At 45.0% G+C, this 15361-nt stretch overlaps 1 protein-coding gene across 1 annotated transcript; it reads right to left on the bottom strand.

Moving 5' to 3' along the window:
* Positions 1–5663: 5663 nt before the first annotated feature.
* On the bottom strand, positions 5664–9738 carry LOC121639454 (H-2 class II histocompatibility antigen, A-U alpha chain-like). The gene is made up of 4 exons (XM_041984683.1): positions 9580–9738; positions 9232–9480; positions 7138–7422; positions 5664–6179 (listed from the first exon to the last, which is right to left on the bottom strand). The coding sequence occupies exons 1-4, from the start codon at positions 9638–9640 to the stop codon at positions 6058–6060; spliced, it is 717 nt and encodes a 238-aa protein (XP_041840617.1). The 5' UTR covers positions 9641–9738; the 3' UTR covers positions 5664–6057.
* Between the last annotated feature and the right edge of the window lie 5623 nt (positions 9739–15361).

The raw sequence follows: 15361 nt of genomic DNA, 5'->3' as shown, positions 1-15361 counted from the left end.
GGGATGCCCATCTGTCCTGCTACCTGCTCATCAATAAAGTTCCCCTCTGCTCCGGAATCGATGAGGGCCTGGAGGGGAAACTGTTGCAGCTGGAAACAAACAGTAGCAGGGATCTGAAGACGAGACTGAGTTCTGCCGGGAGTTAGGATTTGGTCCGCCAGAACTCCCAGTTCTACTGGCGGACCTGGTCTTTTGGACGTCGAGGACAGACTGACCGAAAATGACCGGATTTGCCACAGTACAGGCACTCACCCGCTTGAATCCTTCGATTTCGCTCCTCCGGAGAGAGATGGGCTCCGCCCAACTGCATCGGCTCCTCGGAGGGCTGCACGCTCGGGGACTCAGGGGATGGACCACCAGGCAACGCTGTTAGGGGAAGAGTAGGAGATGTGAGAGAGGCAGGAGCGCTTCGGCGCTCGCGCTGGCGTTTCTGCAGACGGGAGTCAATACAACAGGTTAACAAGATCAGTTCTTCGAGACCCACAGGCTCCTCTCTGTAAGCCAATTCATCCTTCAAATAATCCTTCAAACCGTGATAGAAGGCAGCAGACAACGAGTCCTCGGACCAGTCCACCTCGGCTGCCAGGGTCCGAAATTCCAACACATATTCCTCCAGCGAGCGTCGACCCTGAGTGATGGCAAAGAGGCGAGTGGAAGCACAAAAAGGGACAGCTGGAGAAGCAAAGACCCGACGGAACTCCTTAAGAAAGGCAGGGAAAGAGAGGTGCGAAAGAGGTCGTCCAGCGAACCTTGCCTCCGCCCAGGTTAGTGCTTTCCCTCGGAGAAGCCCCAACATAAACTGGATTTTAGAAATGTCACTGGCATAGGATACAGGTTTTAGTTGAAAAAATAATTCACATTGAAAGATAAATCCCTTACACTGGGATGACAAACCTGAAAATGGTTCAGGGGTGACTGCCTGGAGATCTTGTGGTTGAGTGTTTCCAGGACCGGGCAGATTTGGCTGAGCAGTCGAGGCTGCTGCGCCCTGTAGCGAGGCGAGCTGAGCTGTGAGCGAGGAGACCTGCTGGGTGAGAGTTTGGTTAGCGGAGATTAGCGTCCGAATGTTGGAGTCATGTTGACCCAGTAGGATCCCCTGCTGAGTGACTGCTTGTTGTACTGAAGCGGCTCTGGAATCCAGGTCTGCGGGATCCATGTTGGCCGGATCCTAATGTTACGGCGGGTCAGACAGGTGTTGGTTTCTGAACCCCACGGTGCAGACACTGAGAATCCAGGAGACTGAGGCAGATGAGTTAAAGAAAGGGTTTTAATGAAGACTGGAAATGTGCAAGATGTTCTGCATTCTGGATCTGAGGACCACAGTGGAGTGCTGTTGACTGGACAGGCGGGCAAGCAGGCAGGACCAGACGTGAGCTTGGTTGGAGCCAGCGACAAGGGAGTGGACCGGGATGAGTGGAACAATCCAGAAGATCGGCAGGCAGACAGGACGGGCAGAATCCAGACACCAGGAGTCTAGAAATAAGACTAACATTAAGAAACATAAACTGTGTTTGAATAGAGAAACTAGAGAGGCCACGATATACCAGATGGGTAACTGGAGGATCCGGCGAGGAGTGAAGAAAGGTCTGTTGGTTAAATACTGTGGTGGTGATGAGAAGATGAGGTTCAGGTGTGATGATCTGCCCAGGTGAGATGATTGCTGCTGCAACACTCCAGGTCGGAAACAGACATGACGCACAAGACAGACAGAGGGAGCCAGACGCACACACACACACTAGGGTAATCAGGAGACACATATACACAGGGGAGACAGACAGGAACCATAACAGGTCCAGGTTCTGGTATCTGGGAGGGTGTTAGCAGGATTATAGGGTCCAGGTTCTGGTATCTGGGAGGGTGTTAGCAGGATTATAGGGTTCAGGTTCTGGTATCTGGGAGGGTGTTAGCAGGATTATAGGGTCCAGGTTCTGGTATCTGGGAGGGTGTTAGCAGGATTATAGGGTCCAGGTTCTGGTATCTGGGAGGGTGTTAGCAGGATTATAGGGTCCAGGTTCTGGTATCTGGGAGGGTGTTAGCAGGATTATAGGGTCCAGGTTCTGGTATCTGGGAGGGTGTTAGCAGGATTATAGGGTCCAGGTTCTGGTATCTGGGAGGGTGTTAGCAGGATTATAGGGTCCAGGTTCTGGTATCTGGGAGGGTGTTAGCAGGATTATAGGGTCCAGGTTCTGGTATCTGGGAGGGTGTTAGCAGGATTATAGGGTTCAGGTTCTGGTATCTGGGAGGGTGTTAGCAGGATTATAGGGTCCAGGTTCTGGTATCTGGGAGGGTGTTAGCAGGATTATAGGGTCCAGGTTCTGGTATCTGGGAGGGTGTTAGCAGGATTATAGGGTCCAGGTTCTGGTATCTGGGAGGGTGTTAGCAGGATTATAGGGTTCAGGTTCTGGTATCTGGGAGGGTGTTAGCAGGATTATAGGGTCCAGGTTCTGGTATCTGGGAGGGTGTTAGCAGGATTATAGGGTTCAGGTTCTGGTATCTGGGAGGGTGTTAGCAGGATTATAGGGTCCAGGTTCTGGTATCTGGGAGGGTGTTAGCAGGATTATAGGGTTCAGGTTCTGGTATCTGGGAGGGTGTTAGCAGGATTATAGGGTTCAGGTTCTGGTATCTGGGAGGGTGTTAGCAGGATTATAGGGTCCAGGTTCTGGAATCTTGGAGGGTGTTAGCAGGATTATAGGGTTCAGGTTCTGGTATCTGGGAGGGTGTTAGCAGGATTATAGGGTCCAGGTTCTGGTATCTGGGAGGGTGTTAGCAGGATTATAGGGTCCAGGTTCTGGTATCTGGGAGGGTGTTAGCAGGATTATAGGGTCCAGGTTCTGGTATCTGGGAGGGTGTTAGCAGGATTATAGGGTCCAGGTTCTGGAATCTGGGAGGGTGTTAGCAGGATTATAGGGTCCAGGTTCTGGTATCTGGGAGGGTGTTAGCAGGATTATAGGGTCCAGGTTCTGGTATCTGGGAGGGTGTTAGCAGGATTATAGGATCCAGGTTCTAGACCAGAACTTCTGGAAACATCACCAGAGGATCAAACTAGGAGATAAAAGAGGAGAACAGGGACATCTGCTGAGGACGAGAGTCTAAAGCGTTTAAGTGGACGGTTGATGGTCCAGAACCAGAACCAGAACCAGAACCCAGAAGGACTTAAATGTTTATCTATGAAGAGAAAACAGAAAGACAGATTTCTTCTTTTTAACAGGACGGAGAACTTTTTACTGGGTTTGTGTTTCTAACAGAGGACCAGGACCAGAACCAGAACCAGGACCGGAACCAGAACCAGAACCAGAACCAGGACAAGGACCAGAACCAGAACCAGAACCAGGACCGGAACCAGGACCAGGACCAGAACCAGGACAAGGACCAGAACCAGAACCAGGACCGGAACCAGGACCAGGACCAGAACCAGGACCGGAACCAGGACCAGAACCAGAACCAGGACCGGAACCAGAACCAGGACCAGAACCAGTAACGGAACCAGGACCGGAACCAGGACCAAAACCAGGACCAGAACCAGAACCAGAACCCAGAAGGACTTAAATGTTTATCTATGAAGAGAAAACAGAAAGACAGATTTCTTCTTTTTAACAGGACGGAGGACATTTTACTGGGTTTGTGTGTAGAAGGTAAATAATCCTTTATTATTTTTCTATTGGTTTTTATTGTGTTTTATTTTCAGCTGTAAAATGTTTGTTGTTTTATTTTTCAGCACTGTGAACAACTGCTGTTGTAGAAAATGTGATAAATAAACTTTATTAGTCCCCCAGCAGGGAACTTCTTTCCTAGGAGCAGCCGGCTGCCAGATCCAGCCCCCAGGAAGCAGTCAGGGGTCGAGACCCTGCTCAGGGACCCACAGAGGTTTTTACCTTAGAACCTGAACCCAGGTTCTGCAGACCCAAACCTGGCTCTGTAACCACTAAGCTACCACTGTCTAACTTGATAAATCTGAGTTTGCTGTAAGTTTTAACATATTTTCACCTGAGACAGGTAACACCGAGGCTACTAACAGAGGACCTGGACCAGAACCAGGACCAGAACCAGGACCGGAACCAGGACCATAGTTTTTGGCTCTGTAGACTTCATGGTTAACGCTGATTCTATCCAGGTGGTCCAGGGCACAGTGGATCAGTGGGTATCAGCTGGTAGAACCAGGTTCAGTCCCACTGTCTGATGATCAGTAAGCTCAGGTAACGTTGATGATGTCACTAATTATTTATCTTTGATCCTCTAAATATTATATTAATATATATATTAATTAAATAATTTAAATATATATTATAATATATTTTATAACAAATGTTTTACATAAATAATCAGATCTTTCTATTTTACTGAGACAAAATTCTTTGAGACAAAACACTGAATAAGCTGAACTCAGTTATCCTGGTCCAGATCAGTCTGGCTCTCCAGGACTTGTTACCATGGTAACTGTATGGAATTTAAATCCAGGTTCAGGTTAGTCGCCCCACCTTCGCTGGGTCCTCCTCGGTCACTCAGGAAATCCTGTTCCTTCAAACCAGTAGTAGAAAAATAAATGACCAAGAGTCTGGATGAGTGAAGTTTAACAACGTTTATTACAGAAGAGAAAATCTTTCTTGTACAAGGAGAACATTTCATCAGATCCATGAAGAGTCTCAGGAGGTTCTGGAGAACCAGGACCAAGACACATAGTTTTCTACCTGTTCGGTAGAGAGACCAGATCAGACCGTCTCCTTCCTTGGAGGAAATTTCTTCCACACATCTCATACACATTTTATAATTTCCATTTGGAGATGAAGTATTTTTTACATTTTATTATTGATGATGTCACAACTAAGTGACCAATCAGGTTTTAATATCTCGACCAGTGGACTCCAGAACTCACCTGTAAGACTCGTTCCTAATAAAGAACCTGCTGACCATGTAAGCCCCTCCCACCACAGAGCTTCTCTGTGATTGGCCCACATAAACCACTGCCTGTCTAACACTGTTTAAGATGAGTTTAATTTGTGTTTTAGTTAAACATCCATTTTCTTTACATCATCAGGGTCTGCAGGTAGAACTTCCTTCTCTCCGACTTCTTCTACCTCATCCAGAGGGATCCTGAGGTGTTCCCAGGCCAGCCAAGAGATGTAGTCCCTCCAACGTGTAATGGGTCTTCCCCGAGACCTCCTCCTGGTGCAGTGTCTCTGGAACACCTCCCCAGGAAGCGTCCTGGTTCCTCTGACTGGTAACGTCAGGTCATGTCTTTAAACGTCCTCGTTGCTCCTCGTGTTGGTTCCAGCTCCCGTTTACCTGTCAGCAGCTCACCTGTGTCCTCGTGGAAAGATCACAGCGACGTTCCTTCTCATGGATCAATCCTGACTTTTACATCTTTATTAATAAATAAATCTCATTTATTACAATTAATCTACATACTGTAAAAATATTAATTCTTCTGTTTCTTCACTTTTTATAAACTTGTTTTTATGTGTGTTAACTTCTCTACCTGCTTTAGTTTCCTCCATAGGAAACAGTTTTAAATATTATAATTCTGTGTATAACACTGGTGGTGTTTTGTTTTTATTTTAAAACAATGAAAAATGAAAGATCAGCATTATAATAACTTATTTTCAGAAACAAATAAATGTAAATGTGTCAAACTGTCTGTGGAGAAAAATATGAAATAAATAAAATGGTGCAGTTTCCTGAAGAACTTTAATCATAAAACCAGGATGATGAATTACAGTAAAATACACTGATTTAATAAGTAAAATCTGCTTCTATGCACTGAGATTTATTTCCAGACCAGAGCTTCGTTCTTTAATCTGTTTACAGAGAAAGAGGAAAGAAAAACATGTTTCATGTAACTTAGTGAGAAAAGTAAAGTCTGAAATAATTATAATAGAAAATATTAAATTTAAATGTCTTTATTAAAATAGAACATGAAGTTCTCTAGAAGTTTCTGGTTCAGTGTTTTTAACTGAAAATATTTAAACTAATTAAACTGAAGCTGAAACTCGTGGAAACAAGATCAGATTAAATGTTTATAACATGTACAGAATCATCGATGACATCATCAGTTCCAGCCAATCAGCTGCACTCGTTTCCTTTGATGAGGAAGAAGGTTCCAGCAGCGACACCGAGGAGTCCAACCGTCAGACCCAGTCCACAGAAAACTGCTGGTCCAACACCGGCCTGAGTCTTCTCCACCTCTGGAGACACAAAACAGAGACATGAACCTCCTCCTGGAGACGGAAAAAAGAGACATGAACCTCCTCCTGGAGACGGAAAACAGAGACATGAACCTCCTCCTGGAGACGGAAAACAGAGACATGAACCTCCTCCTGGAGATGGAAAACAGAGACGTGAACCTCCTCCTGGAGACGGAAAACAGAGACATGAGCCTCCTCCTGGAGACGGAAAACAGAGACATGAACCTCCTCCTGGAGACACAAAACAGAGACATGAACCTCCTCCTGGAGACGGAAAACAGAGACATGAGCCTCCTCCTGGAGACAGAAAACAGAGACGTGAACCTCCTCCTGGAGACGGAAAACAGAGACATGAGCCTCCTCCTGGAGACAGAAAACAGAGACGTGAACCTCCTCCTGGAGACACAAAACAGAGACATGAGCCTCTTCCTGGAGACGGAAAACAGAGACGTGAACCTCCTCCTGGAGACAGAAAACAGAGACATGAGCCTCCTCCTGGAGACAGAAAACAGAGACGTGAACCTCCTCCTGGAGACAGAAAACAGAGACATGAGCCTCCTCCTGGAGACAGAAAACAGAGACATGAACCTCCTCCTGGAGACACAAAACAGAGACATGAGCCTCCTCCTGGAGACAGAAAACAGAGACGTGAACCTCCTCCTGGAGACGGAAAACAGAGACATGAGCCTCCTCCTGGAGACAGAAAACAGAGACATGAGCCTCCTCCTGGAGACAGAAAACAGAGACGTGAACCTCCTCCTGGAGACGGAAAACAGAGACATGAGCCTCCTCCTGGAGACACAAAACAGAGACATGAACCTCCTACTGGAGACAGAAAACAGAGACGTGAACCTCCTCCTGGAGACGGAAAACAGAGACTGGGACCTCTTCCTTCAGACAGTTTTCCTCAGTTTCCGTGTGTACTGTGTCGGTTCAGAGTTTAAATAAAGCTTCTTACCCCAGATCCTGGTCAGTGGCTGGGTCAGGGCCAGATGTTCCACTGAACAGCTGTAGATGTCTCCCAGCTGTGGGATGAAGTCCAGTCTGGAGATCTGGGTGAAGGAACCATCTTTGTTGGGGAAGGGAACGTTGATGCTGGTTCCTTCAGTCACCTTCTCTCCGTTCTTGGTCCAGGAGACGTTGACGGGAGCCGGATAGAAACCAGAAACATGGCAGATCAGAGAGTTCTTCTCTCCAAGGTCCACAAAGTTCCTGCTGTAGATGATCAGGCTGGATGGAGGATCTGAGGAGAAAGAAAATCCAGCTTCAAGTTAAGGATTAATTAAAGGCAGATTTATCATCTTTATACAGGGACAAAACAGTAAAGCTGAATAAATTCTGGGATTGCTGGAATATTTCTGTGTTTCTAATATTTCTACTGAGTAACAAGACTTTGTGATGAAAGACTGAAACTGCTTTAATTAATGTGTCCAGGCAGGTTAAGTCTCTGTATTTATAGATTTATAAGACCTCAGATACGGTTCTTCCCTCTCAGGGAATCTGAACTTGTGTTACCTCAAAAGTAGAAGTAGGAACATGAAATTATATCGTTGTTTACCAGAAGATTAAAATTTAAACTTCTTAAAGACGCTTCATGTAACTTTCCAGCCTTAAAACTGTGTTTGGACTAGTTTGAAACAGTAAAAGGTAAATCGTCTGTACTTATAAAGCGCTTAACATACACGTCACATTCACACACTGATGGTAGAAGCTGCCGTGCAAGGCACCAACCACGACCGGGATTGAACCGGTAACCCTCAGGCTACAAGACGACCGCCCTATCGACCGAGCCACACCTTTAAAGACCTCCATCATTAGGTCTGTTTAAACAAAGACCTGCTTCACCTGCAGGACTCTGTGGTCCAGGATGTGGACTCTGTGGTCCAGGATGTGGACTCTGTGGTCCAGGATGTGGATTCTGTGAGTCCAGGATGTGAACTCTGTGGTCCAGGATGTGGACTCTGTGGTCCAGGATGTGGACTCTGTGGTCCAGGATGTGGACTTTGTGGTCCAGGATGTGGACTCTGTGGTCCAGGATGTGGACTCTGTGGTCCTGGATGTGGACTCTGTGGTCCAGGATGTGGACTCTGTGGTCCTGGATGTGGCCTCTGTGGTCCAGGATGTGGACTCTGTGGTCCTGGATGTGGCCTCTGTGGTCCAGGATGTGGACTCTGTGGTCCAGGATGTGGAGTCTGTTGTCCAGGATGTGGACTCGGTGGTCCTGGATGTGGACTCTGTGGTCCAGGATGTGGACTCGGTGGTCCTGGATGTGGACTCTGTGGTCCAGGATGTGGCCTCTGTGGTCCAGGATGTGGACTCTGTGGTCCAGGATGTGGAGTCTGTTGTCCAGGATGTGGAGTCGGTGGTCCTGGATGTGGACTCTGTGGTCCAGGATGTGGACTCGGTGGTCCTGGATGTGGACTCTGTGGTCCAGGATGTGGACTCTGTGGTCCTGATGTGGACTCTGTGGTCCTGGATGTGGACTCTGTGGTCCAGGATGTGGACTCTGTGAGTCCAGGATGTGGACTCTGTGGTCCAGGATGTGGACTCTGTGGTCCAGGATGTGGACTCTGTGGTCCTGGATGTGGACTCTGTGGTCCTGGATGTGGACTCTGTGGTCCAGGATGTGGACTCTGTGAGTCCAGGATGTGGACTCTGTGGTCCAGGATGTGGACTCTGTGGTCCAGGATGTGGACTCTGTGGTCCTGATGTGGGTAAAAATGTGAGATTATGGAGGTGACATCATCCAGGAAACGGAGACGTCTGATTGGAGGAAAGTTGTGATGGAACCTGATCACTGATTGGTGAATAAAGATCAGTTCTGGAAACATCCAGATGATCTGACCTGCTGGGTCTTTAATGATCAGCTGATCAGGTTTCCATGGAAACATGATCAGATCAGGCTCAGACTGGATTCAGTACGAATATAAAATCATCAAGAAAACTGTTTCTACACATGAAGATGAAGATGATGATGATGAAGAAGTGATGAAGATGAAGATGAAGAGGGAAAATGATGAAGGTGAAGATGATGATGAAGATCTGACTTTACCGTGTTCTACAGGAAGGTCCTTCATGGCTTTAAGATGAATCCCCAGGTTTGATTTGCAGATCTGTTGATTAGCCACAGCTTGTTCATAAGCTCCTTCCACGTAGCTGACATGATCTACAAAAGGAGGCTGAGGTTCGATTCCTTTCCCCTGTTTGAAGTCAGCGTACCACAACTCTTCACCATCCAGAGTAAACATCGTCTCTCCATCAAACTCTGAACATCCAGTGATACCAAGGTCCTCATGTAGAACTGCAACACAGAGAAGCTGATTATTGATCTGATATTTGTTTGTTTGTTTGTTTGTTTGTTTGTCTCTGATGTCAGTAAACAGCTTCCTGTCCAACTCACCGTCCGCAGAGACCCAGAGGACACAGCAGAGGAAGAGGAGCAGCTTCATCTTCATCCTCATGTAGACTGACAGAAAGTCCAGCAGCAGCTGAACTCCTACTGACACAGCAGCCAATCACAGCGCAGAGAGACAGTGATGTCATCAGTGTCCAGGTAGATTCTGTCAGCAGCTGAACACAGACACACAGCTGCTGATCAATAATCAATAATCTGTTTACTGTAAATAAATATTTACATGATGATGTCACAGGAAGTAGAAAGTATTGATTATAACATGATAAATATTTCTCCTCTGAAAACGGAGAACTTTCATCCAGATGATCAGCTGATCAATACTGATCAGATCTGCTTATTAAACCGTTAATAAATAATAATAAACTTATAACAACATTTAGATCAGAAACATTTTCAGGAAAAAGTCTGAAGAAAGTTTTTATTAAAGGAGGATCTTCATCCTCCTCATCCTCTCCATCTTCATCCTATATATCATCATTCATTATATAAATATATTTAAATTTTTCCTTTCTTTCTTTCTTTCTTTCTTTCTTTCTTTCTTTCTTTCTTTCTTTCTTTCTTTCTTTCCTTCTTTCTTCCTTTCTACCACAGTCTTACTGGAACCATGAAGACAATCCTTCAGTAAACACCAGAGATGAACTGGAGCTCTGCTTCTTTACTTTATTCTTTACTTTATTCTTTACTGATCTTTACTCTATTCTTTACTGATGGCAGCTCAGTGTTACTAACTGTAAAAATCAGGAAGGAGGCCGTCTATGTGGAAGTAGAGACGGTCTCTGTATGGGGGGACGACAGAGACATGATGTGTCCTCATCGCTACCTCGTAGCCTAGCAACCAACCACCTGACAGGAGGGGGAGGAGCATCTGTTTAGGCTGCTGGGACACAGCTGGACTCGGTAAACAAAGATGATCCAGATGTTTTTGTCCCGATCAGGGACGACAAACCTCGATTATTTTAAACTTATAAGATTTTCCTATAAAACGGTCGTTTGGTCTGAGGTTTGTTACGATAATCTGCTCCAGGGACAATAAAGTTTCTACATGTCCTGGTCCCTGTCCTCCAGGGTAGGAGACCGGATGGGGGCGTTTGATGTTCCCACAAGTTCCTCTGTGTACCGTTACCATGGAAACCACGGTTCTGATCCACTGGCAGGAAGCTCCGCCCACAATCCACTCCAACCATCATGAACTGAGGACAAAGTTTCAGAAAAAACTACAGAGAAACCTCAGAACCTCCAGGACTGGACTGGAACCAGATCTGAAAACTGGAACTGGTTCAGATGGGAAATCTGGACTCGTTTAGACCACCAGGACCAGACTTCCTTTAAACCCGGAGCCGATTCCACACAGAGGGTCTGATAACTGGTTCTGCCTCCTGGTCTACTCTAGAACCTCCAGGAACCAGTAAACCTGCAGTCTGAGAACAACGTGGTCTGAAGGGAAGATCTGGATCTCTGGGATCTTTCAGGTCCAGTGGATCTGGGTCACTAAGAGGTTTTTATGTGAGGAGAAGAGTTTTAGATTCCACCCTGGAAGATAAACCTGGGGAAATGTGGTCTCTGGTCCTCATCAGAACCATCGCTGCAGCATCTTGGACCATATGGAGACTTTCCAGAACCAAAACCAGGATTTACTGTAGTCCAGTCTGGAAGGACCAGATCCACAGTCCAGTTCTTAAATCCCTCTGAGACATGATGCTCATTCTGGGGACATTACGTAGGCAAACAAAGGTGGACCTAGAAATCTGGATTATATGTGAACCAGGACAGATCCTGGTCCAGATTAACTACAAGGTTCCTGTGCTGGGACTCTGTTACCATGGAAACCAGTTTACAGTCTATTTATGGAGCTGGTTGAGTTTCTGATCCAGTGTCCTCGTTCTCTGCTCACCACAAACCAGTCTGACCACGCGATGCCTTCAGGTGTCTCTGTAAAATATGGACCTGACTGAGTCTGTAACACAGAGTTAATGTGAGGAAGCTGTGTTTTCCTGCAGCACCTGAACGCAGCATCAGCTCTGTGGAAAGTCCCAACTCTTTACTTTCACTTCCTGTTCAGCAGCCAATCAGAGGCAGAGCTGCTGATGAGTCATCCGTCACCAGGAGCAGCAGACGTGTTTACATGGTCTGTCCAAGCAGAACCTGAAGCCTACGCTGCAGTTCCCCCCTCGTCCACTAGGGGCTCCAGAGCAAATCCCCATAGACTCCCATGTTAAAAAGACTAACTTCACAGCAGAAATAAACATGTTTAAAGCCTGGTACAAAAAACATTTTAGGATTAAAAGGTCAAGTTTACCTTCATGACAACTGTGAGGGGGGAGAATTTTTTTCTAACTCATCTGTTTGGATGTTTTTTAATCTTGAAATTCGGCATAATTAGGGGCGTGTCCTTTTGATTGACAGGTATCCAATTTTAACAGAAAGAAGGGAGAGTGTAGCACAACCGCGGTTTCTAGGCGGCTAACAGCGCGTCTTAGCTTTAGCCCACCGACCTCCGTTATCCGGTTAGCTCAGTTAGCTTAGTTAGCTCTTAGCTACAGGCAGCTCGGAGTTGGATAGACGTCAATCATCCACCCCCACCTTCACAGCCCCCCTCTTAGCTCCACCTCTTTGCCCATTTTTGTATTTTCCGGGAGCGACGGTAAGCGTGACGCTGTAAAAGAGGACGATGGTGGGAACACCCAACGAGCTTCACTTTTGCTCTTCAAAAACCTGCTCGTGACATCGTGGAGGCTCCGCCCATCTTTTATGTACAGCCTATGGGTGAAGCGAAGGGAGCTCAGCATAGCTGTGTCCCAATTCATGGTCTGTGTAGACTACATAGTCTGCTTAACGTTGGTGAAATGGGCCAGCCTACCTCAGACACTTCAGTGGACGCTGAACACCGACCGGCAACACCGACAGTAAAAAAAAATAAACCAAAACCACATCTGAGGCTTTGTTGTTTTCCAGCTGGTACACACATCATTAACTCCTAAAATACCACTAATATCAAATATTACAGAATTTTAACGTCACCAGTTAATAATGATGTGTTAATGAAACCTAAAATGTACTCTTCTAAGCTCGGTTGCTGATTCGCCACCGTCTTGTGAGCGGTGAATTATGGGAGATCACAGCATCCTTCGTTTGAGGCTAAACGAATGTGGACTTAAAGGGTGGATTCGGAGGCTCCTTCAGCTTCTGTGAATTGAGACAGTTCTTCACGCACCGCGATGACGTATTCAAAGTTTTCCATTATGTTAACATTGTTAACAATAACATATCAGGAAAAACTTGTCAGAGTCGGAGTGTGTCTCAAACCGCGCACTTCTATACTTCGAACACTACATTTAAGTGCTTAGTGCGCAGACACAGAAATTTCAGTCATCTTGCTGACGTAGCGGAAGGGGAGGGACTTTCAACCAGTTTTTCAGAGCTGGCAGCCACCGACTCAGCGGTACCGATGCAGGCGGAGGCTGTTTTCTACTGTTGTAAGTATGAAGTTATTTGATCATAATTCTAATATAAACTGCAGCATGCTTCTTATCTCTTCTATCCCTGATGACAGTTATGGATCTGATCATTTGTTGGAGGCTGCAGTAGAGTTAGCAACGTAAATGTTAGCAGTTTTATAGCCGATTTCGTGGATGTAGATGGGCTATAAGTGTTAAAAATGATTAATGCTATAGGTTCCGTATGTTTATTCATGATGGTTGAACCTCCAGATGAAGCACTGCGGGGTCTCTGGTGTTGATCTGAAAACTGATGAGGAAACACCGCTGGTTAGAGAACCGGCCCGTTTCCATGGTAACGCTGACGAAGCCGTAGCTGATTGTACATCACTTTAGATAAGCGTCTGTAAAGTAGAGATGGATTTATGGTTCTTTGAAGGGAGCCGGATCTTGAGGACCCGTTCCTTTCAAAGAGCCATTCAAAAGACTGGCTCGTTCTCACAATATCTTACAAATTTCACAATATATAAGAATGACAAACAATCAAAATATGTACCTATATAAAATCTACTATACAAGATTAAAAAATTATAGTAAAAATATGGATTAAAAAGGATAAACCTGAGCAGTCAGTGCAAATTCTAGTAAATGTTTTGGATAAAACTCACAGTATTTGTTTCCAAACAAAACTCTCTGTCCATGGATGCTTCACATGAACGGACATCAGACTTCTATTATATCATGTTATTTTATTTTCATTTTACTCAACTGGACTATTTCTTATTTACTTATTTATTCATTTATTTATTCATTCAGTCATTTTTAGCTGGAAGGAGGGGCGATTGGGCTGTGTGTGTGTGTGACTGTGTGAAAGATTTCATTGAGTGTTTTTATTCTTGTGTTTTTAATCATGTAAAATCATGTCACCCTATGGCCTGAAAACTGCTTTACAAATAAACTTTGATTTGATTTCATTTGATGAAGGCAGTGTCAAACATTTGTATATAAAAAGAATGGCTCACAAACGAACGGCTCACAGCTGTGAATCGGTTCCCATCGTTCATTTAAAAGAGTCGTTCAAAAGAATCGATTCGTTCATGAACGTCACATCTCTACTGCAAAGTACCCATAAAGTATATATATATATATATATATATATATATATATATATATATATATATATATATATATATAATAATGTTTGTTTTTATATAAACTCCCACTGTGTGTTCACCGTAGAACACTGTGGCATCAAACTAAGCCAGCAGTGGCCCTGAGGCACCTGAGGGCTTGGACGTTGCTGTGGAGAAGAGAGAAAAGTTTTAATAAAAAGTTTAAATAAAATGTTTTCTGTATCCCTGTTTTAGCGTCTTCATTACTGCATTTCATATTTTAAATGATGGTTTCTAGTGGAATCGGTTTCCTGTTGCAGATGTGAAGGTATCAGTGTAAACACTAATGAAAACACATAGATAATGTAAAAAAGTTTAATTCAGTTAAGGTATCTTTGCTTATTTAAAAGCTGTTTTTCAGTGTTTTAAATTACACTTTGTACTAACAGGTATGGGGGAGACAAGCAAAGACACATGAACGTGTTCTGATGGTTTCTATTGTTATCTACTGAGATAGATTAATACAGTGGAGGTTCTTTGTTTCACTAATGAGGCCTTTTAAAAGGATTTAATAGCATAAAGTATGATGACTTGCAAACACGTATGTTGATGTGATTTTAGATTTTGGAAGAACTTGGACAGATTGTCCTAAAAAAAAGGCTATTACAGAGCGGCGCTGCTATGAGGCAGCATGTAGGAGGTCATAGACCTTAAAATAAATAAGCATACGTTCTAATTCATGTGCAGCCCGAGGAGGATCCTGAGATCCTGTACGTCACTACTGGTAAGTTCAGAACGTTAGAGCTCACTTTGGATCAGCACTTACCCACGATAGTGTTACTACAGAAGGTAGTGCTTAGTGCGTACTACACACTACCTACACACTACACACTACCTTCCAGTGCACTCATGTAAGTGCACGGTTGGAGACACACTTCGACTCTGAAAACTTTTTTTCTGACGACTTTTTTTCTGACTCCGACACTGACATCTGACAACTTTTTCCTGATACCTGACACCTGACACTGACTACGAGGATGTCCTAAAATGTACACCGTACCAGAGACCTGGATCAGACTACATGGAGAGAAACTGGTTAGACAGCTGGAGCTCTGAGTCAGCACCATGTGACCAGCATCATGTGACCAGCACCATGTGACCAGCAGCGTCTCTCTGCTTCATTTTCCTCCTCGTTTACCTCATGGATGTATTATAGCAACT

This window comes from Melanotaenia boesemani, chromosome 5 (assembly GCF_017639745.1).
Source record: "Melanotaenia boesemani isolate fMelBoe1 chromosome 5, fMelBoe1.pri, whole genome shotgun sequence".
Classification (NCBI taxonomy): domain Eukaryota; kingdom Metazoa; phylum Chordata; class Actinopteri; order Atheriniformes; family Melanotaeniidae; genus Melanotaenia; species Melanotaenia boesemani.
Note: the sequence above shows the minus strand (reverse complement) of the source record. Positions and strands in the feature narration are given on the sequence as shown.

Excerpts from the sequence above, each read along its gene's own strand:
- LOC121639454 (XM_041984683.1), bottom strand. The coding sequence starts at position 9,640 with ATGAGGATGAAGATGAAGCTGCTCCTCTTCCTCTGCTGTGTCCTCTGG. Across the intron at positions 7,423-9,231 it reads GGACCTTCCTGTAGAACACG|ATCCTCCATCCAGCCTGATC; the intron begins GTAAAGTCAGAT and ends CTTTCTCCTCAG. Across the intron at positions 6,180-7,137 it reads GCCACTGACCAGGATCTGGG|AGGTGGAGAAGACTCAGGCC; the intron begins GTAAGAAGCTTT and ends TTGTGTCTCCAG.